At 32.4% G+C, this 23,627-nt stretch overlaps 1 protein-coding gene across 1 annotated transcript; it reads left to right on the forward strand.

Moving 5' to 3' along the window:
• The first annotated feature begins 3,311 nt into the window (after positions 1-3,311).
• Positions 3,312-8,028, forward strand: LOC131058121 (MLO-like protein 9). The gene is made up of 15 exons (XM_057992122.2): positions 3,312-3,444; positions 3,932-3,989; positions 4,420-4,679; positions 4,845-4,961; positions 5,117-5,177; positions 5,368-5,456; positions 5,542-5,616; positions 5,733-5,821; positions 5,943-5,992; positions 6,119-6,159; positions 6,260-6,433; positions 6,535-6,570; positions 6,702-6,769; positions 7,014-7,074; positions 7,351-8,028. Exons 1-15 carry the CDS (start codon positions 3,322-3,324, stop codon positions 7,765-7,767), a joined length of 1,719 nt encoding a protein of 572 aa, XP_057848105.1. The 5' UTR covers positions 3,312-3,321; the 3' UTR covers positions 7,768-8,028.
• Positions 8,029-23,627: the final 15,599 nt, after the last annotated feature.

Consider the following 23,627-nt stretch of genomic DNA (forward strand, 5'->3'; position numbering starts at 1 on the left):
AACATATCCCAAGGAAAGGAAGTGCCATAAAAATTAGTGCATGAGACTTTTCAATGTAATAAAAACATGGGAATAATCTCTAAGCCTATGTGAAAACTATTTTACACAAGGTTTCCTCTAGAAATAACTAAAAAACCCCAAAAGAATAATGAACACAATGGAAAACATGGTAGTAGATGACACTAATGCCTAGATAGGACACTAGTGCCCAAGTTAGACACTAATTCCTAGTTGCAAGTGTCCAAGTTTGGTGTTGTAGTCTTTATTTGGCATTATAGTTCTAGACAAGTGTTGTAGTCCTAGACTAGTGCTAGTGTCTTTTTCCAGTGAGAAAACCCAAGTCAAGGCTTGGTCTCCATGACATTTTAAACCTATAGGAACTATAAACAAGGACATGCAACCAAATTTTGAATTTAAAAATGAAAAAAATGATGAATTCTACAATGGTCTTAAATTGCTTATTCACAAGATGCACTATCCCACAAAGGATAAGACTCTTAAGGACTAGGGGACCCTCACAAAATCCAAAACAACACCCAAGACTTGAGGAATGTAGCCATACAAAAATGAGTCCCACACCTTCCATCCACTTTAAAATTGGCCAAGAAACCCTAAAAAACCTCTAAAAGAGGTAGACCCTATGACCAAACACACACAAGGGCATAAAAGAAATCATAGCGTTTGATGTTTAATTTCATGTTAACTACCGTATATTTATTTCAAAACCCAAACAAATGTGTTCCAAGTTCATTTTATCCAACAACAAAATAAAGGTTTAAAGAGCATACGAGATAGCATGTGTTCTTGACTCAAATATCAAGACATGTAAAAGTTTATAATATTGTACCACTTATCTGATCCATTTACAATCCACCCACTAATAAAGTCCAATAATTGCATTACAAATAGATACAAGGACTCAAATATCCAATTTCATTTTCACAACATTATAACCAAAAGGGAAATGAATGGATCAATCCTTTACCAACACAATCATAATCCTAAAGCTCTTACCAAGATCCGTGAATCCTAGTGGTGGTTCCACGTTGCCCCACCACATGGAATCCAAGCATCCACTCCCACTATGCTAGGAGATAGTCACATGGGCCACAAGCATGCTCACACCAAACAAGACAGAGTTGGCTTGCACTCACATCAAACATGAATAATACACACAACATATAAGGCATGCAAGAGTCTCTCAACACCCACGTGAAGAAGATAGGGTACCACTCTAAAATTCAAAGGAGTAGATTCTAGAGAGAGGGTAGGGAGAGTCATCACAATAGCCTCAAGTATCGATCAATCAAAATCAAGAACACCTCTCAAAAGAGATTAGGTTACTCAACCACACAATCATGCAAGGCCACCTAATGACCACATAAGAGATGAGGCACCCTAACCCTCAAGAGATCCTCAAAGGACAAAATGACTAAATCCTAGGTTCATCACATTTCCAAACTTGAATGAGGCGTGAAAAATTAGTTAAAATGTTTGATTCAATTTTTTTTCAACATGATGTTAAATTGAGCTTATTATGAAATTTCATGAAGGATTCATTAATCATCCCATTCTAAAACATCCAAAAACCCATCAAAGATTTTTTTTTCAAATAATTCTTATACAAAACCAAAAAATTTCTTCAAGCTCCATTGATGAGACCTTGAAGTTTTACATTTTCACATTTCTACAAATTTACAAAAACAAAAAGTAATCTTGATTTAAAATATGAACAACAACTACAATATGAACTCAATTTTATTTTTTACACATTTTAAAAAATGGGCATTATGAGCGCATAAAATGACAGGATGATAAATTTCAATTTTAAATTTAAATCTATTTTGATTGCATGAATTTGAATCTACTAGGAAAGTTCTATGCTCCTATAAGGGTGATCATGGAATCCAATTACAAAATCATAAACAAAAGGAGGAGGAATGAGGAGAGAGAGAGAGAGATCACTCCATTTCCCATCCCAACTAATCCAAATTCCAATCCTTCCCAATTCAAATGAATCCAATTTTCCAATTTCAATTTCTTTTCTTAGAGAGGGGTTTGAAAGCAATTTCCTTAAAGAATGAATAATGTAATATATATATATATATATATATATATATATATATATATATATATATATATATATATATATATACTTTTGGTTCTAATTTTCTAAATTTCCCTATTATTCTCTAACATGCAATTGAGTAAAAATGAATAATTCACAATATTTTATTGCCAAATTTAAATAGAGGTTTATATCACATACATGCAACCCCAATTTAATAAAAGGCTTCCAACATAAGTAACCTACCTTTATTTTTCTAATTTCATGAAAATAAAACATTAGATAGAAAAATCAAATCTTTTAAATCATCAATTCAATTTATGAACAACAATAAATTTTTAAAACTATCATTCATATACTGTTATTTCACATTAATAATAGATTCCAAAATCACCCCAATTTGGATCTGAGTTAGTACAATAGAGTGATCCAATTAGTACAATAGAGTGATCCAATGTGAAATCTCCAAAATAATCATTGTTGAAAAACAACTTAGACCTACCAATTTGAGTGGAGAAATTCCCCATACCTAAACCTTAAAGAAACATCAAGCCTACTTAATGTATAACAGTAGAAGCAATACATACAAACCCAACAAATTACAATATTTAAATCATCATAATGCATAAATTAATACATCCACATGTCATATAAACATGAAATATTCATTCACAACAAAATAAAATAAAAATAAAATAATAATACACACACATCATATAATCATGAAAATACAATCATAGATAGTTTTGTTATTCAATATTAGAATAGAGTGGTTGCCTTGACTTGGCCTGACAGCTGACGTAACTAAATCAAATTAAATTTGGGCTCAGAAGAATTAGGATAAGTCTTTCTGAATTTATCAAAAACCCAAATTGACCAAGTCAATATGAGTTCGCTCAACGCGGATATAAAGATCAACTTTCTGACATTTATAATCAATTAAATCAGAATTCAAGAAGGAAGAGGACAATCATTCTACGGATCGATTCATTGAGTTTTCCTGTGTAGACCTGATTAGGGACATAATGGAACTCAACGAGAATATGGAATTTTAGCTTCTGGACAACTTCAAAACATTTTAAATAGTTGGGTTTGATCCGCTTGAGAGCATTCAAATTGATCACCCATTCATGGAGATCTTCGGAAAAAGTTAGGAACAGTTTGGAGTATTGAATATAAGTATTAAGGTTATTGCGAAGAAGATTTGAACTAACAATAATTTGGCACTAGCAGTCCTGAAAAAGAAGCCAAACATGGCAGGAGCTACAGGCGAACGATCTTTGGAGGAAACTCCTACATGGGCAGTAGCTCTTGTTTGTCTAGTATTCATTGTCATTTCCGTAATACTTGAACAATCTATTCATCATGCTGGCAAGGTGAGGTTTTGTTTTCTGCTATCAGCCTCTTGAATCCTCTGGCCTGGTTGAACTCTGCACTTGATTAGATGTCTTTACTATTTGGAAGTAAAACTTTGGCCTCTGTAATAAATTGTATGGCTTCCCATACCACTCCTCTAGCCTCCAAGACCCACCATCCCTTATAAACTTTTCAATTCAAATATCATTCCAGTTACTTCTAGGTGTCCCCCTTTTTACCTTCTAGTGCTTTTGGTCATACCCTCCCCAACAGGGGATTGGAGACCCAGGCATATTAGTTTGAATGATTTTATTCTTAACATATTTTGGGAAAAGTTAATTCTGGTTTCTGTAATAAAGTTTAGATTCTATGGCAGAACATTCCAATGTGACAAACTTAGTCTATCAATATTGTTCTTCCATTTATATAAATGTGATGTTTGAATTCAATGCCTATTCTGTAGAATCTGTACTAACACAATCTCCTTTTGTCGCGCTGTATTTTCAGTGGCTTTTGGCGCGAAATAAAAGGCCCTTGTATGAAGCACTTGATAAGATCAAATCAGGCAAGCATTTTATTGAAACCTTACCTTTGAATTTGATGCAGACATCCCAAAGATACACTTATCTATGTTTTTTAAGGTTTCGGATTGTTTATTTGGGGCTTTTTTTTTCCCAAAACAAGAAATTCTAGTACAAAAGGGATGATCTCCTAGGAATACTTTTATCCCCAAACCTGATTCAATCAGATGGATGGATTTATGATGATATATATTGACAATTATTTGGTTTGGGTGATGGTTGTGTTGGTGTTTATTTTGGCAACTCTTGATAAATTGTCAACATATTCATATAGAGACGCATCTTGAGCAAAAATCAGAAGACTGTTTCTTAGTTTTTAAGATATTTCCAATATAGAAATTTGCAACAGAACTTCCCATTAATAATAAATGGGTTGAAAATATATATCTGAAAATAGCCCCTTTTTGGTTGCAGAATTGATGCTTCTGGGGTTCATCTCCCTTCTATTGACAGTTGGACAGCAGCTTATTTCCAAGATATGTATATCGAAAAAAATAGCTTACTCTATGCTTCCCTGTGACAAGAAGGAAGATTCAGACTCAGAGTCGAAAACTGATCCAAGAGATGAAAACCACAGGAAACTTCTATGGACATCCATGTCTTCTAATCAGGAGGTCCCATGGAGGCGTGTTTTGGCTTCTCCTGCTGGGGGTGTGGATCACTGTACACAAAAGGTAGCCATGAGATCCCAATTCTTATTGCCTTCTGGTTCAGGTTCTATGATACTTTGGGGAACGTTTGAAACTGTTTTGCCCATTTTGAGTTTAGCTTATGACACGAATATCAAATTCTATCTTGTTAAGGCTTTGTTTGATGGTTGTTTCTTTATTTGTGTGCAGGGCATGTACCCTCTTGTTTCCCAGAGTGGCATGCACCAACTCCACATCTTCATCTTTATATTGGCAATTCTACATGTCTTCTACAGCGTCCTAACCATGGCCTTAGGAAGAGCAAAAGTAAGCGCAATGGAGAGCACAGTTTTTTTAATCTACTGTTAATTTAATTATTTTTATTGGAATAATTTATTGAAATTTGGCCTAAGATTGAACTGCCTTAGATGTCTATATGCATTCACAACATTTTTTAATAAACAAGAATTTTCAATGCTCAGATGAGACAGTGGAAATCATGGGAGAAGGAAACCCAAACATTGGAATATCAATTTTCAAATGGTGGGTACTTTTGGGTTTCCTTGCAATTGAGTTAGTCTGGGACCTTGCTCAATCCTTGATGTGGGTTTATCCCGTATCTGTAGCAAACATGAATGTTTGAGAAGTAATTTATCTTTCAGAAGTTTTCATTTTATATACCATTAAACTTTAATTCAGCAGAATGTATTTGTTTGCTTATTGGTTCAAGCAGATCCTGCAAGATTCAGATTTACCCATGAAACTTCATTTGTAAGGCGCCACTCAACTTTCTGGATACGAACTCCGGTTCTTAAATGGATTGTAAGTGGTTCCCACCTTCAAAAAAATCAGGGGATGCATTTTGTCGTCTCTTCTGGGTTTAGAATTAATTTCCCATGAATTGCAGGTATGCTTCTTTCGACAATTCTTTAGGTCAGTACCTAAAGTTGATTACCTGACTTTGCGCCATGGCTTCATTATGGTGAGCCTCGCTTACCTGGAATCATCTTTTACAGTATCTTAAAAGTCTCCGCCCAATTCATGCCAAGGATTAATTTGTATATAGTCCCTCAAATTTTCATCCATTGAACTGTACAGGCTCACTTGGCTCCAAACAGCAAGTTTGATTTTCAGAAATATATAAGGAGGTCTTTGGACGATGACTTCAAGGTTGTAGTTGGAATCAGGTTAGTAAACATACTTTTGAAAGCCTTCCTCCTTGAAAGTCTATAATGGGTTTTTCTGTACTGCCCTGATATTGCCTTTTCATTCAAACTAATACATACCCTTTCTTTGAGCTGTATGCAGCCCTCCATTGTGGGCATTTGCTGTGGTCTTTTTGCTTCTTAATGTGTCTGGTAAGCCTTCAACATAAAAACCACCTCTGCAAAATCTTCATTCTTCATGCGCTTATGAGAATTGTAACCGCCCTATGAGAATCTAATAAATCTTTTGTTGATTGTATGCACTGTCTTTTGGAACAGGGTGGTATGCTTACTTTTGGCTCTCTTTCGTGCCCTTATGTGTAAGTCTGAGAGTTTTGTGTTTTTAATGGAAACATCAGCTAATAATTTCTCTCGTTGTATCTCTGGTGCTCATTGGCAATTTGTTACCCAAATCTGCAGATAGTCCTGTTAGTTGGAATGAAGCTACAAGTCATAATAACAGAGATGGCCTTAGAAATCCATGAGAGGCATGCTGTAGTCAAAGGAACGCCATTAGTGCAGCCGAGTGATAAACGGTTCTGGTTCAATCGCCCAAAGTTGGTTCTCTTTCTGATACATTTTACTCTCTTCCAGGTATCAAAATTCTCTACAAACTAAAGTCTCAATGTAAATGCCAGTTCCTGTTATTCAGTAAAAGATATATTAACAGATCAATTTTGCCTTATTTTGTGCAGAATGCTTTCCAGCTTGCTTACTTTTTATGGATATGGGTAAGCAGAGTGTTACTTGTTCAAGAATAAATAGTTCTCTAATGACTCCAAATAAAATTTAAAACAGTTGAATAGTTTACATCCTCCTGTATGAATGCAGCTTATTTAGACTTATCTTTTGGCAACTGCAGTATGAGTTTGGCCTGAGGTCCTGTTTCCATTCAAATTTCACATTTATCATGATCAGAGTTGCCATGGGGTGAGTGTACAAATGATATCTACAAATCATTGTGTTCATTTACATTTTCAGTTACCATTAGAACTATTGACAAACAGTATTCTTCCCTAAAGTAAAGATGACAGTTTCAGGATAGGTAGGAAAGGAAATCCATTGAATTGGGATTTTGTCTTCTATTTACTTTCCTATTTGTGAGACAAAAAACTTGAGTCTCTGTTTTGGAGACAAATGTAGCCTTACATGAAATTCTTGTGCATGTGTTTAGGATATCTGTGCAAATTTTGTGCAGCTATATTACACTTCCTCTATATGCCCTCGTGACACAGGTATTTCTTCTTATGCATTCAGAAGATAGAATTAAACTTGGGTGTTTTCTTAATGTACATTCAATTTAAAAGCACCATGTCGAATCCCATAAACAAAAACCAAGCTGGTTATAATGCTAGAAGTCTATTCCAATTTGTTAACATGTAAAGTTGTGGATTTTACTGTGCTTAATATTCTATCCACTACTAAAGTTTGAGAAACAATTCAAGTAGGATAGATAAATCACAGGAATGTGGAGAATTGTTCCCTAAAAACCAGTGCAACGGTTTATGCAGATGGGGTCTCACATGAAGAAGGCTATATTCGAAGAGCAGACAGCAAATGCACTAAAGAAATGGCATAAAAATGCCAAGAAAAATAGGAAGAAAAACAGAAGGCCCGAATCCTCTGGATTTCGAAGTGGCGAAGCAACTCCCAGCCGCGGGTCATCACCAATCCATTTGCTCCACAAGTACAAAACAATGGGAGATATTGAAAGTCCAGAAATCTCTCGAAGACTTTACCATTCAGAGCATGAAGCATCAGATTATGAGTTAGAACAGCTTTCTGCTTCTGCTTCTCCTTCTCCTCCTCATCATCTTTCGTTCCAGCATACTCACCCTGCTTCTACTTCTGAGCCAGAGAAGAACACACAGACGACAAGACAACGGTCCACTGCAAAAGACACCGATGATTTCTCCTTTGGAATGTAAACTCCTGAATGCTAAATCATCTCCTAACCAATAGAAAATCACGCTACGAAACTCAGTTATTGCAGTTACATTATACTAGTTATCCTCAACGAATTTAAAGATTGTAGTCAAGAAGGAAATGACTCCTTTGTATATTGAAAACAATACTTAAGTATGTCCTTGTAGAGTTTGGGGACTTTGTTTTAACTTAGGGAATTATTCTTTTGTATTCTTTTATGCAAATTCATAAGCTATTAATCCAAACAAATCCATTTCACGTAATGGTAGTTGAATGGTGTGATGGTTAAGTAGTGGTGGTGTTTTTCTTGCTGTTAAGGTTCACATCTTACTAGAGTGGTATTGTTGGAGACAAGGTTTTTCATTTGTGACCTTACGGCTCTCGCTATTTCAATAAAAATAGGAATGCTTTTTTGGACGAAGAGACATTTAGATAGCACATGAAAGCTAACTCTTGTTACAAGTCTAATTTTGATCCTAATTATAATTATTAATAATAAATGTAATCATAACATAATCTATAATTGTAATTATTATAAATATTTATAAATAATTTGTAATTAAATTAAGTGATCTTTATAAATCATTATTACTTAAAATGTATTAGTATGTTTGTAATTACTATTTTTCATAAGAAGGTGCAAATGTATAATATGTTTTTATATAATATGTTAAATTGTGATAAGGTTGAATACTTTTAAAGTTTATGCAAAATAAAAATAAAAATAAATTATAATTAAAAGAAGATTTATAAATTGATATTAAAAAATTAGTTTAGATAACGTTGTTACAAATATTCTATAAATTTGAAAATATGTATTTATAAAATTATGTACTAACCATTATGTGACATGTTCAATTATTTATTTTCAATTAAATTTCTCATCATTTAAAACAATATAAGATTATTGTTTACTGTTCTCTGCAATTTATACACAAAAAATCTTTAGTTAAGTGATGTAAGATAAGAAAAAATTCTTTTAATTTGAATTACTGTGATCTATTGATGGAAAACATTATAAAGGGGGAATTTTTAATGGCATAGATGGTGGTCAAAAATTCGAAAATAATCTCTATAATTTAAAAACATCAATTGCAATAACGACAAATACTAATATTGAAGTTAATTATGTATGATGCAAGCAATATTGTGTATGGATAAGAATATAAAGTTTAATAATGTATGATAAATGAATATGAATATACAATTTAATGATAAAGCTTATTATAAATTTATATTATATAATAATATTAATGGGTATAAGATATTTTTCTATAAATTATTTTTTCATTGATTAGATTCTTATATAAAAAAATTAGATTATATTTGATTGTTAATTAAGATAGAGAGATAGTGAACCTTCCTTCTATTTTTTCTTTATAGATTCTTCCTAGTTGGCCTTAGAGACAATATTTTATAACTAATTATTATTTTTCAATAAAATTTGCAACAATTTGTAATGTTATTAAAAACATATTATTAATTATATATTTTATGAATTATCTCAAAATAATATATTTATATATAAATTTTGGTTTTCATTTTATTTTTTATAGTTATTTTCACTTCTTAAAAGTTTTTTTGTTACTTTATTGTTATTAGTTAAATGATGGTTACTTTTAAATTGTTCACCTATAAAATAAGTTTATAGCAAATCAAATAAGAAACCAAAGCAAAATTAATATAGATTTCAACAAATTTGACCTTTCTAATATATTATTAAACAAATCAAAGAAGAATCAACTTATTAAAAATTCAATTGAACTAAAAATATTTGTATTAATATAATGAGCTAACAATATATTAAATGAATTAATGAAGCTAAGAATAGAAGTGCTCCATATACATGTAAATGGAGATTATTTTGACTTGGTAGTGTAGACACCTAAAAATGTCTCGTCAATTGCATACTGATTATTCGTCTAATTAATTAAGTAATTCTTTAATTATTTGATTAAACTAATTATTTCTTCTGATCATCACATTCAACATTTCTAATTATTCTATTGCCATTCTTTAATCAATTCATCATTTAATCAGTAAACCCTATTTCAAATATTAATTATTTAATTAATTGTGATTTATTCCTTAGTTAAATAATCTTTATTATTTAATTAAGCTCATTTCTAATGTTTAAATAATTTTATTTAAATTATTTAAATTAATTAAATCAATAAACACTTGCATACTCACAAAACCACAACTCACTAACCGACATGGCAAATTATGCCAAGACGTTGATGCCTCAAGGTAGACATCTTAGACCTAGAGTTTGTGAAGGGAACCTGTGTCAACTTCGAACCACATGCCATTGGGATTTAAAGACACGCTCAGACCTGTGGAGCCAGGTGGAGTCGTTGTCTGGTACTTGCAAATCCTGCAACCATAAAGCAACGATACAACATATGCACATATATCATAACAAGCAAGTGATAGGAAATCGCAACGACACATCCCACTCGCAATGAGTGATGTGACATCGTCCCTATCACAAAGGCAATCATACAATAATCAAACACATCGCATAATCAACTCATCATATGTGATCATGAACTAGGGTTAGTGTAACCATAACAACATCAAATCCATGATCAATATAAACTATCAATAATCCAACAACACAGTAATGCATATGTAATCCATCAAGCATAGAGATACATATATGATCCATCAAACACATGATCAACAATGATAGCATCATCATCCATGTATAAATCATCAAAATAACACATATCCAAATAATGTCTAGCATCATAATGAGTAACTGAAATACATGTATAATCATAATCCAAAACATCATAAAGAGTCTAGACAGGTCTATCATGCATGCAATAAAAGTCAAGTCAATTCAAGGAGGGACACTACAGTTCTCATTATTGAGAACTCTTTTCACAAGCTTTAATTTTTCCTTTTATTTCCATAATTTCATTTGAAATATTTGTATCAAAATTTACCACCCACTAATGTAAATTACTTAAGATAATAGTTTGAATATCTCTTGGATTAAAACCATATATTTTTTGTGGAAATAAATTCCTATTATCTACTCAAGAAGTGTAATTTATTCAAATTTTACACTAACCCTTAAGATTCTTTGTTCACCTATTTCCACCAGACTTTTTTTAACTAAACTTTCTTCACATTTTACCATTTCTATCAATTTTTTCATTTGGGGAAACGATTGATCACTTAAGATAATTTGTCTTATTAGGACCTAGTTATCTATCTTTTCAATACAAAGCATCCTTGGAAGATCTATTTTTTTATCAACTTTCCTTAAATTCCTCAATTAATCCATTCATTTTTTCTTGCAAACTTTTGGCATTATTCCAAGAATTGATTTCTTGCTTGATCTTATTTTCTCCCTACTTGATAAGCTCATTAACCCATTACCCTTTTTTATATACGTTCTTCATTTATGTAGTGAGTAAGCCTATTTTGGAAATGTAAAAACACATATAGATATTCTACCATGTATAGCTTGCAAAGGTCCAATGAGTTGCTTAATATTCCTTTGTAAATGAACAACAATCTAATTTATGAACTCTTGTTCTATGTTTCTATCTTTTCGCAACGTTTTTTTAGCTACAAATAATGTAGAGTACAATTTGGTGATCTCTTAATCATAGGTGTAATAATATAGTTAGCTATGGTAATCTAATAATGTTCTACCTAAATTTATTTGTTATCTTTAGTTCCTATTAGGATACCAACTTATACAATTCTAGCTCTAGATATATCCCTCGCAAAAACAAATAAGATATCAGCCTTTTTATTTTCCTTTAAAGTGTCTATATTTTTCTTAATATGCTCTCAAGGTTAGCAAAAACAACAGTTATTTCTGTATGTCTTTTTTGAAATTTAACCTCTAACCATGCGAGAGTGGAGGATGCAACATTAATTGCCTATTATTCTTATTTTTATGGCTATGAGTAAGTGCAAAAATATGGGGGACATTCAACCCCCTAGTAAAAATAATTCAAGCATGTTATAACATGAGCAAATTATAATGTGCTTTTCTTATGTTCTCTTTGAAAGAGAAAAAAAGACTTGAGGTTGAGCTCATTTAAAATTGGCCTCTCAATTAAAAAAAATGCAATTTGCAATTTTTTTGGAGCATGCTCACATTATAGGATAGAACTTGCATCATCATTTGTCCACTAAAACATTGCCAAAATGCTAGAACATCTTCATTGAGGTTGAAGAGGTAATTTTTTATTTTTTTGAATGTACAGGATTGATTATATAGATATGTTTAATTATATTTTTAAATGGATTTTTTTAAATCTATAGGAGTTGATTATGCACCACCAATTGATGAAAACCTTTATTCACCTATTCATTAAAAACTCTACTAAAAAATAATTGCATACCCCTCCAACAATGCCTCCACATCCTTCTAGGACACACAATATATATTAGGTCAAATATAAAACAACAAAAGAGAACTTGGGGCCATAATTGGAAGGTTGAGAGATCCATTAGCAATAAAATCTTGTAGGTCTTCCCTTGTGACCTCACTATAATCAATCGTCTCTAAGATTGTATATATGAGTGAACAAATCAACACTTCGTAAACAAGAGGGAAAAATAAAGATAATTATATATCAGCAAATTACCTTATTACCAAATAAAAATAAATAAATTAAAATTTCACTTTTGTGCATTGTTCACTGGCCCACAAACCAATGTACCCATACACAACACTTGTAGTAGGTTCCCTCTTATTGGTGTCACCACCAAGGGATAATAAATTATTTATGGGATAGGTGGCAGATGATTTTTGACCATCCTCCATGCTATACCAATGAGGTCATGTAATAGTTTTTAAGAAAACACTCATGCGAATAAATATCCTCAATGAGATCTTGAAATAATTTGGCATGTGGGAGTTCCAAGGTAGAGGTGGGGACTCTACATGATACAAATCGAGATGACAACATGCCCAAAACCCAACATCAATACCCCTAGCTAGACCATAGTTTGAGCATGTCACTATGCTTTCCAATGTGAAGGAGGGTATTGAGATTGAGACCCTAATGTCCATTAGCTTGCTCACTTAGACCCTTATATAGCACATTAGGCCATTAGTACAAGGTGATGTGGGTAAGTCTTTCAACCCTTGAAGTTCACCTCACTTATGTCAAGACTGTAGGTTTCTTTATGTTTATGGGTCTAAGGATGATTAGGATGCATATGGCCAATAGGAGGACACGTCTATATTGCATGGGATAGTCATGAGAGACATGATATAATTAATCAAACATATGACCCATTGATATTTAGGTAAATTTGAACAAGGTCAAATTTGATTTGTAATATTTTTATTCGAAATGTAAGATTAAATGTAATATAAGATTTATTATAATGAAAATTTGCAATCAAAGTGCTCATCTTGTATCTAATAGCCTTACAACTCCTAGTTACATGATGAAGTCGAGTCCACGTGTATGTAATAGTAAAGAAATTATAAATATAATATATGTGAATAGTTTAACCTTATGTGAATGGCAATATTATAACTCACATTGGATGTTGAATAGATTCATTTTGTGGGCCTTCTACATCAACACCTGCAGTTGGAGTGATCATCATTACATGTTCATAAAATAATGTTAGGTGGATTTCGGTAAAACATTGCTTTGTTTCAGATGATTAAATCAATCAATACTCCCCAATATTTTTACCACAATGGAGCATGGTGTTTCCACAACAATATAATCTTTAATGTCTTTGATAAATATATGAGACAAATTAGTAAATTTTATATTATATTTGTTGTTTTATCTAGATCTATTAGTAAAAATTTGAATGATATTCATTTATAATTTAATTACTTCCTTGATTCTTGCCATAAGGTTTCACAACTCAAAATCATGAACATGCCTAGGTATTATGGATGAAGAGATGCAAACAATGATTTAGAGAGATTATGAGTATGTGGTACATGATTATTTTGTTATATGTCATTCTATAATTCAAGTTTTATATATTAATGTGTATACTTTTTTATATTAAATTAGATGGAGCTCTAGGAAAGTTTAGAGAGGAGGTTGAATTAGGGGGTTTGAAAGCAACTATCATCATATGCATCTCTATCCACTTGACTTTCAAAGGCGACTCATGATATATTTCTTTCCCCTAGAGGGAAATGACTATATTAGGGGTCCTTTATTGTCTTCCTATACATATTTTAGTTTTGTACATATATTTTTATATTGTGAAGATATATGACATTATACACCTATATGGATTTCTTATACATATGTTGTAAATTTAGTGACATATAACATTGTATGTATATATGGCTTTTTCGTTAATACAATTTATTTTACTAATGTTGCACCATTTGAGTGAAACTCATCCCTAAATATTTTTAAAAAATAATAAATATTACCTTAATTATGTCACTTCACTTCTTCCATTTTATTTTAACACAAGTATAAGATTTGGCTTCTTCTACGTCCTTACAAAAAATGGCATCTTGATGTGATGTTGTTCAACTATTTTTGCGACATCAAGAACCTCTAATACAATAATTTTTTCCTCACTTGAAATAATTATTTTTGAAATGGTAGAGGAGATGACTCATTGTTTGATGTTTTCACCCATTCATGATGTTGTTTCAATCTACAATATAATGTTCTTGATACACTTTCATTAGTTAATGTCATTTCATGAAGTAATCAAAACTTTTTTCAAGTTGGAACACTTCATTATTTACAAAATCTTTAAAAAATAAAAATTAACAAAGACTTGGTGTAGAGGAGGATTTCTTATTTGCACTTGGAATTAAAAATTTACTATTTTAGCACAGAATGAATAAAAGGAGAATGAAACAATTTAACATATGCTCTGACAAGAGATTTTAGAGTCTCCATGGTCAAAAGTTATGATCAATAAGATCCTTCTCCACTAGTTTGTATGCTAATAGTTGGCTTGAATAGGTAAGAAAAATTATTCAAAATGGTTGAGATTTTGAAAAATGATATGCTTATAGAAGCAACATTAGTTTTCCATGATGAACAACTCATATTCAATTATGTATTGTTCATACAATTGATCTAATTATTCACAAACTCATAAATACTAGGATCTTAAAAGAGTTCAAAAAACTAAATTTTAGCCTTTTTCACAATGGGGATATTAAATCAACTTTATTTTTCTGAGTTTTCATTTGTCAGCCACTCCAATAATTATGGGCAAGAATTAGATGAAGAGGCGGTTGGTTTCTTTAAAACCATCAAACTAGGGGTTTTAAAAATAATCACAAAAGGAAGATGAAAATAATGATAGTAAATCCAAGGTTGAATTTTATTCTTTGAGAACTACTTAATAATCAGAGATTACCAAGTCAAGATAAAAAGAGGTTGACATACTAGGAAGACTATAATAAAACATGATACAATAATTCATAAATATCAATAAAAAGATCTTAATTTAAGTATGCTCTTCTCTCATATTTATTAAAAAAAGATCTTAAAAATAAAAAGTAAAAAAAATTAATAAATACAATAATTCATAAATATCAATATCTATAATTTTTTATATCTCTCATATTTAATCTTTGAACGGTATCAATTTCCAAATAGTGTTAAAAATTGAAAGGTAGTGTTGGGCTGTTTCAATTGGAGAGGCCATTACCACTTGGTGAGTGGAAAACGATATTTGAATAATTTTGGCAGTACAATCCAACGTACTCACCATCACCACATGTGAATGTTTGTTTTTTTGTATGAAATGTGAAGCACAAACAAATTATAATACAATTTTGGTAAATAATATCATTATAGAAAGAAAGAAAGGTTGAAAACAATTTGTTTAGTTTTTGATGATCAAAGATGAGTACGACATAATACGAAAATGAGAATTGACTTTCTGTTTCGACGGACCCGTCAAAGAAACAGACAGACTTTCACAAGTCTATGTAAGAACGACTTTGAATTTTTTATATTTTAAATTAAGATATTATAATTGTGTAGAAATACTTTAATTATTTTATATAAAATTTTATTTTAAAAAAAATGGATGAAATATATGTGGAAGGGAAAATAATAAAATTAAGGAATATGCAATATATGTAAAAAAAATTGGACTATATTTAAAAATTTACAATTATAGTTTAATAATAGTATTTACATATAAGTATAAACTGTTCTTGAATAATATATAATTATATAATAATTAAAAATAATAATTGGGATAAGAAAATTTAGCTTTATGGTCGAAGAATGGTAAGAGTTGATTTTCTTAGATCTATTAATATTTTTCCTTAAAAAGTATGATTTCTTCGTGTCATATTTATGTCTTTGATTCTGTGATTCCTACTCTTTGTTTTGATAGAAGATAAATTCCTAGATCGGTACATAGTCCTCCTACTATGAACTTATCCTCATATTTAGACAAACTATTGCTCTTATGTTTGCTTGATCAACACATATTTACCTTGCTCCTTCTATCAACTATATCAATTAGTAGTATTTCAAAATAATTGAGCATTCACTTCGATCAACCATTTTTGAGTGAGCAAAGATTAGAGACAAGAAATAAGCCTTGATCATAAATAATTCTATCTAATTTAAATTAAGAAAGTATAGTGGGTAGAAATGTTTTAATTATATATATTTTTAGATAAAATTCTATTTTAAAATAAAGAAAGATAAATTGAATATATGTGAAAGGGAAATAATAAAATTAAGGAACATGGATGGAATATATGTAAAAAAAGTAAATTTGAATTATATTTAAAATAAAATCTACAATTCTAGCTAATAAATTAAATTTGCATATAAGTATAAATTGCTCTTGACTAATGCATGCACACGTATGGACACACTCACACATATCTAGGTGTATGTACATATATATATATATACATACATGTATGTTTGTATCTATGCATGCATGTATATACAAAAGAATGATGAGAGTTGATTTTTTGTAGATCTATTGATGTTGTCGTGCCTATGAAGTGTATACCTGCAACTGTAACACAAAACACTCAATAGATCATTACAAGCATGGTTAGCAAATTTAAAACAAATAAAGATAAAACTATGGCCAACTGATCTATCGCTTCCTAATAAATGCGAGCGTAGATTTGCTCTCAGATTTGGATAAGAAAATTCCAGTCACTTGACTACATCTAGATGGAGGATTTAGGATGATAATGATGCATTTAAGCTAGAAAAGATCATGATTAATCTACATGATTCAACAATTATACTAGAAAATAAGCTAGATCTAAGATGCAATTACCTATAATAACAATGCTCAAATGATATGCTAAGAGATATTATGCCTATAGTAACAATGCTTGAAATGCAAATGAGATGGGATGATTATTGCTCCAAAATGGGGTCTATTTATAACATTTCCAAGGCTAGGGGTGAGGTGGCAGGAATCAACGGTCAATATTGAGTCTGAAGATATCAATGGTGAAATTGGAGGAGGTTGGAAAAGAGATTGGATGAAAGGAAACATTTGTCATCTCTATGGTGACAAGTGTCAAGAAGCTTCTAGAGAGGTTGGATGAAAGGGATCATTTGCCATCTCTATGGTGACAAGTGTCAAGAGGCTTCCAAGAGAGGGGGCATGTGGCCCAAGAATGCCATGTGTCTCAAGGAAAGAGTAGGTTTAATAAAACCCAGGGTTAGATAGAAGGGGTTAGGTTTAGAAGGGGCTAGGTTAGGTGGTTAGAAGTTAGGAGGCATGTGGGTAATTTGAATTTAAAAATTCAAATAAGACTAATTAATTCTCAACAACTCATAAATTGATTTGTTTTAATTAATTAGGGGATTAGAAGAATTAATTGAAGATGGGGGGAAAATTAATTAATTTGAATTAATTAATCAAAGGGGATTATGAAAATGAACCTATTAAATAAATCCTTGGATTTATTAATAAGTGGATGAAAGTGGGAATTTAATCAAATTCCTGATGAATTCCATTAAATTGGGGAGGGGGATTAAATAAATAATTGCTTATTCAATTAATTATCTTCAGACCATTTTTAGGTGTATACATTTTGCCCCTCTTTGAAGAGAGGTGTGATGACGTGTGGATTCAAAGAATTATCTCATTTTGATGATGATGTTGGTTCGATAGGATGCCCCAACTCTTGATTGATAAATTCTGATATGATGATGCCCCCTCGGGAGATCAATTGAGATAATTGACCTGTGGAGTTTTAGGATCTTTGCGAAATTGATTTCTCAATAGATTATTGATTTGATTTCTGCAACTGTGGTTGATGAAAATGCAAGTTCTACAATCATGGTGATGTGGTTCTTGATTATTGATAAAACTTGGTTGGTTAGATTAATAAGATCGAGATTCAGTTAAAAATTCAAATAAGACTAATTAATTCTCAACAACTCATAAATTGATTTGTTTTAATTAATTAGGGGATTAGAAGAATTAATTGAAGATGGGGGGAAAATTAATTAATTTGAATTAATTAGTCAAAGGGGATTATGAAAATGAACCTATTAAATAAATCCTTGGATTTATTAATAAGTGGATGAAAGTGGGAATTAATCAAATTCCTTATGAATTCCATTAAATTGGGGAGGGGGATTAAATAAATAATTGCTTATTCAATTAATTATCTTCAGACCATTTTTAGGTGTATACATTTTTCCCCTCTTTGAAGAGAGGTGTGATGACGTGTGGATTCAAAGAATTATCTCATTTTGATGATGATGTTGGTTCGATAGGATGCCCCAACTCTTGATTGATAAATTCTGATACGATGATGCCCCCTCGGGAGATCAATTGAGATAATTGACCTGTGGAGTTTTAGGATCTTTGCGAAATTGATTTCTCAATAGATTATTGATTTGATTTCTGCAACTGTGGTTGATGAAAATGCAAGTTCTACAATCATGGTGATGTGGTTCTTGATTATTGATAAAACTTGGTTGGTTAGATTAATAAGATCGAGATTCAGTTTGGTTTCAAGAATAACACCTCCTGTATAAGACAAAGATGATCAAAGCATTTGGTTTTAGGAACGAAATATCCTGTATAAGACATAGATCAAAACGTCTGGTTTCAGGAAAGATACATTGTAATGCCCCGCTAGGAACCCTATAGGAAAACAACAAAATACGAAGGCCGAACTAACTGATAGGTTGACCAACTGACAACACTCACACGAGTGTAACTGAGTAAAATAAGGTCAACTACTATCTCCTCCACTTCCATCAGAAAATATAAGGCACACTCAGACCTGTGAAGCCAAGTCGAGATGATACCCCGCACCTACCCGATACTTGTACCTGCAATATCCTGCATCACCGAACCACACATGCATATATATACAATATAGAAAACACGACATACACACCGATGAAGGAGAATCGCGACGTTCCTTGTCTCATCGAAATGAGTGAAGGAAAATCATCCCCTTGCATCCAATACACTCGCAAACACACAACATATAATTCCACATTGCATAAATAAAGTAAAATGTCAGTACATAGCAATAATCCATAAAATACCATAAATCACAAGTACTAAAATACTGCAAATAAATTATGCATCTCATATCCAAATAAAGCATGAAATAATGTCATAAAAATTTGAATAACACATCATGGTAATGTATCCACTGAAAACAAACAATAATAAAATATGAGTCTAATGAGTTCAAACGAGTAGGGGTACTACATTCTCCCCCCCAAAACTAGGCTTACTCTTGGAAGCCTAAAAAAAAATAAGAATACAACTCTCTCATCTTTGTTGCATCCTCCCCTAGCTTTCCTAGCCATGACCTAGCACTGTATAGAAAACAGTTTAGACCTACGGCAAGGATAAAACAAGGGAAACACAAACATAAAGACCTAAGCAAAAAGGTCAAACTGGATAGGCTCACTACAAACCCAGAGTACCCAGTGTTGAAACTTGGCTCTGATACCAAATGTAATGCCTCGCCAGGAACCCTATAGGAAAACAACAAAATACGAAGGCCGAACTAACTGACAGAATGACCAACTGACAACACTCACACGAGTGTAACTGAGTAAAATAGGGTCAACTACTATCTCCTCCACTTCCATCAGAAAATGTAAGGCACGCTCAGACCTGTGAAGCCAGGTGGAGACGATACCCCACACCTATCCGATACTTGTACCTGCAATATCCTGCATCACCGAACCACACATGCATATATATACAATATAGAAAACACGACATACACACTGATGAAGGAGAATCGCGACGTTCCCTGTCTCACCGAAATGAGTGAAGGAAAATCATCCCCTTGCATCCAATACACTCGCAAACACACAACATATAATTCCACATTGCATAAATAAAGTAAAATGTCAGTACATAGCAATAATCCATAAAATACCATAAATCACAAGTACTGAAATACTGCAAATAAATTATGCATCTCATATCCAAATAAAGCATGAAATAATGTCATAAAAATCTGAATAACACATCATGGTAATGTATCCACTGAAAACAAACAATAATAAAATATGATTCTAATGAGTTCAAACGAGTAGGGGTACTACATACATCATGTATAAGACATGATAGAATCAATTAGGTTTGATTGATAGAATTGATAAGATTGATTAGATAAAGAACTGACAATTTGTTGATATCAAGTTGCAAAGATTCGGATATGCTGATGTTGATTCTGTTGAGAGGGTAGCATAAGATTTTTGCTGGGTCAACAATATCTGGAGAGATATGAGTCATTAGTCTGATTGCGTATACACTTGTGATGATACCTTGATGATTCCTGTGATAGATTTAACCTTGGATAAAATGAGCATGCAGGATCCCATGCAAGAATGAAATACAAGCTAAATGCAAAGCTACGATCGGACCAGTCATTGGATTATTGCATTTTTGTCATCATTGAGCTTTTGAAATATGGGAAGTGAGTACAAACATCAATGGTATAATTAAACCATGATGACCTGAGCACTTCTTTTCTGTATTTTGATATGGTAAGTTAGCACAAGCATTGGGGTATAATTGAATGAAGATGACCTGAGTGTTGCTTGCGTAAAACAAGCAGTATTAATCATTTCAATACGCAAATCGGAAATGTCTTTGATGATACTTCGATGATCATGTCCCGAGACAAATATGCACATATTAATGATTAATTTTTAGACAACAGACAAGAAAAATATCATGTTCCTTCCTTGTTCCTCTAGTCAAAGACATCCTGGAGTCACTCAGAAATCATGATAGTGAAAATCAAGATAAAAAAGTTGAACCATCATGTTAAAATCATTATTCAAAAGATATTATCCATTGAAAATTGTGTGATGTGCGACTTTGTGATAGTTTGATGGTTGATAATTTGATCTCGTGTTCAACGTTGGATGTGTCTTAGTTTTTAAAAGTTGTCTAACTGTTGTTGTACCTGTTTGATTAAGCTCAAAATGATCAAGAAGTTTTCCCCCAGCTAAGTGCAGGATTTTGCCCCAAGCCTAGAAACAAAGTCATTTATGATATACTCAATGATCCAAACCATGGCAAGAAGCCACCCAGGATGCCTACGTATGTACAAAGGCTTCATGATGGATATGGACAGCGCCGATTGAAAATGAATGCAAGCGGAAAGATGCATGAACTAATAGATGAAAGAGCTCGTAGACAGATAACACTTGTTTGCCAGGTTTTCACCGTCTGTTTTTATTGCACTTTTTCTCATATTTGATTTTTTTTTGTTTGGATTTTCTGCTTTTTCACTGTTTTTGATTTATTTTTTATTTTTTTTGCTTTTTCACTTTTTTTTTCAGACATAGAATTTCTTTAGATGCATGTTATTGATGGGTTCATCGAGTTGATCTCCATCCTGTGTTGATAGCTGATATGCTCCTGATCCAAATACTATTGTGACCACAAACGGACCTAACCAGTTTGGTTGAAACTTTCCTTTCTTTTCTCGATGCCTGGTTGTGTGGATTTTCTTTTAGTACTAGTTCCCTAACTTGAAATGTTCATGGTTTGACCCTGTGATTATAACTCTGGCACATTCTTTGGTGATATACCTTTAAATGATCAAAGACATTTTGTCTTCGTTCATGAATCAATTCTAACTCTTGTAATCTAGATACTCGTTGTTCTTCATCTGGAATGAAACCTTTTAATGATACTTGTAGAGAAGGTATCTCTACTTCTATTGGCACTATTGCTTTTGATCCATAAATAAGAGAGAAAGGTGTGGCACCTGTTGGTGTGCGGATACTGGTATGGTAGGCCCATAGAGAAGGGTTTAATTGAATATGCCAATCTTGTCCAACATCATTCATTGTCTTTTTGAGGATTTTCAGAATAGTTTTGTTTGATGCTTCTGCTTGCCCATTTCCCTATGGATAGTAGGGTGTGGAGAATCTATGTTGGATCTTGAATTTATCACATAGCTCTTGTACATCCTAATTCTTTAATGGTCACCCATTATTAGTGATAATGGTCATTGGTATTCCATAGCGATAGATGATGTAGTTCAAGATAAATGCAGCAATTTGTTTTCCTGTGATGTTTGTGAGAGGTACTGCCTCAATCCATTTTGTGAAATATTCTGTAGCTACAAGGATGAAATTGTTACCATTAGATGAAGACGCATTTATCTTTCCTACTAGGTCAAGACCCCATTGGCAGAAAGGCCAAGATATTGCTAAAGCATGAAGTTCTTGTGCTGGTGCATGAATCAAATTTTCATGGTTATGACATTATTTGCATGTTCTAGCTATCTAAAAAGAATCTCATTCCATAGTTGGCCAATAATAGCCCAAGCGTATGAGTTTTTTCGAAAGGGTAAGACCACTTGAATGAGTGCCACAAATATTTTTATGGACTTCATGTAAGGCCTTCTCAGATTCTTCTTGTTCGAGACATCTTAAAAGAGTACCGTCTAGACCTCGTTTAAACAGGGTATTCACGATGAGAGAAAAATGTGAGGATTGACGAATAAAGTTTCTCTTTTGATTTTTCGATAAGTCGGGAGTTAAAGTGTTATCTTTCAGGTATGTGTAAGTTTTCCCTTAATGTGAGGAATCATGCCCCACAAGGTGACAAATAGTTTGGGAATCAAGACAATTATGAGCAGGGTAAAACAACTCTTCCACCAGGAATTCATAACGTTGTTGATTTTCCTGTGTCTAAAGGAGAGAAGCAAGTGTAGCCATGACATCTGTTGCTTGTTGTCATTCCTTGGAATCTGCTGGAAAGTTATTTCTACAAAGTATTTCTTGATATCATCAACCATCTTTTTATAAGGTATTAATTTTTCGTCCTTTGTTTGATAGTCATCATTGATTTGATTAATGATGAGTTGAGAGTCTCCAAAGACTTGAAGTTGTGTAATATTCCATTCTATAGCCATTTTGATACCTGTTACCAAAGCTTCATATTCTGTTGTGTTGTTGGTGCATGGAAAGCTTAATTTGTATGCTTTGGGGATTGTATGACCTTGTGGTGTGATGAATAGAATACATGCTCCTGATCTGTGCTGTGTATATGAACCATCAAAGTATAATTATCATGTTTTTGTGGTGACTGTTAAGATATCAACATCAGGAAACTCAATGTGTAAAGGATGATCATCTTGAAGTGGTGCCTTTGCTAGTTGGTCTGCAATGACTTGTCCTTTTATAGCTTTTCTGTCAACATACTCAATATCAAACTCACTCAGGATCATGATCAATTTTGCTAGTCATCCTCTTAATGTTGCTTCGTTGAGTAAATATTTTAGAGGATCAATTTTAGCTATCAACTTGATGGATTGAGATAGTAGATAGTGTTGTAATTTTTGAGAAGCAAAAACTATTGCCAAGCATGCTTTTTCTGTTGGTGAATAGTTGATCTCATATCCTATTAGTATTTT

The sequence above is a fragment of the Cryptomeria japonica genome, chromosome 8 (genome assembly GCF_030272615.1).
Source record: "Cryptomeria japonica chromosome 8, Sugi_1.0, whole genome shotgun sequence".
NCBI lineage: Eukaryota > Viridiplantae > Streptophyta > Pinopsida > Cupressales > Cupressaceae > Cryptomeria > Cryptomeria japonica.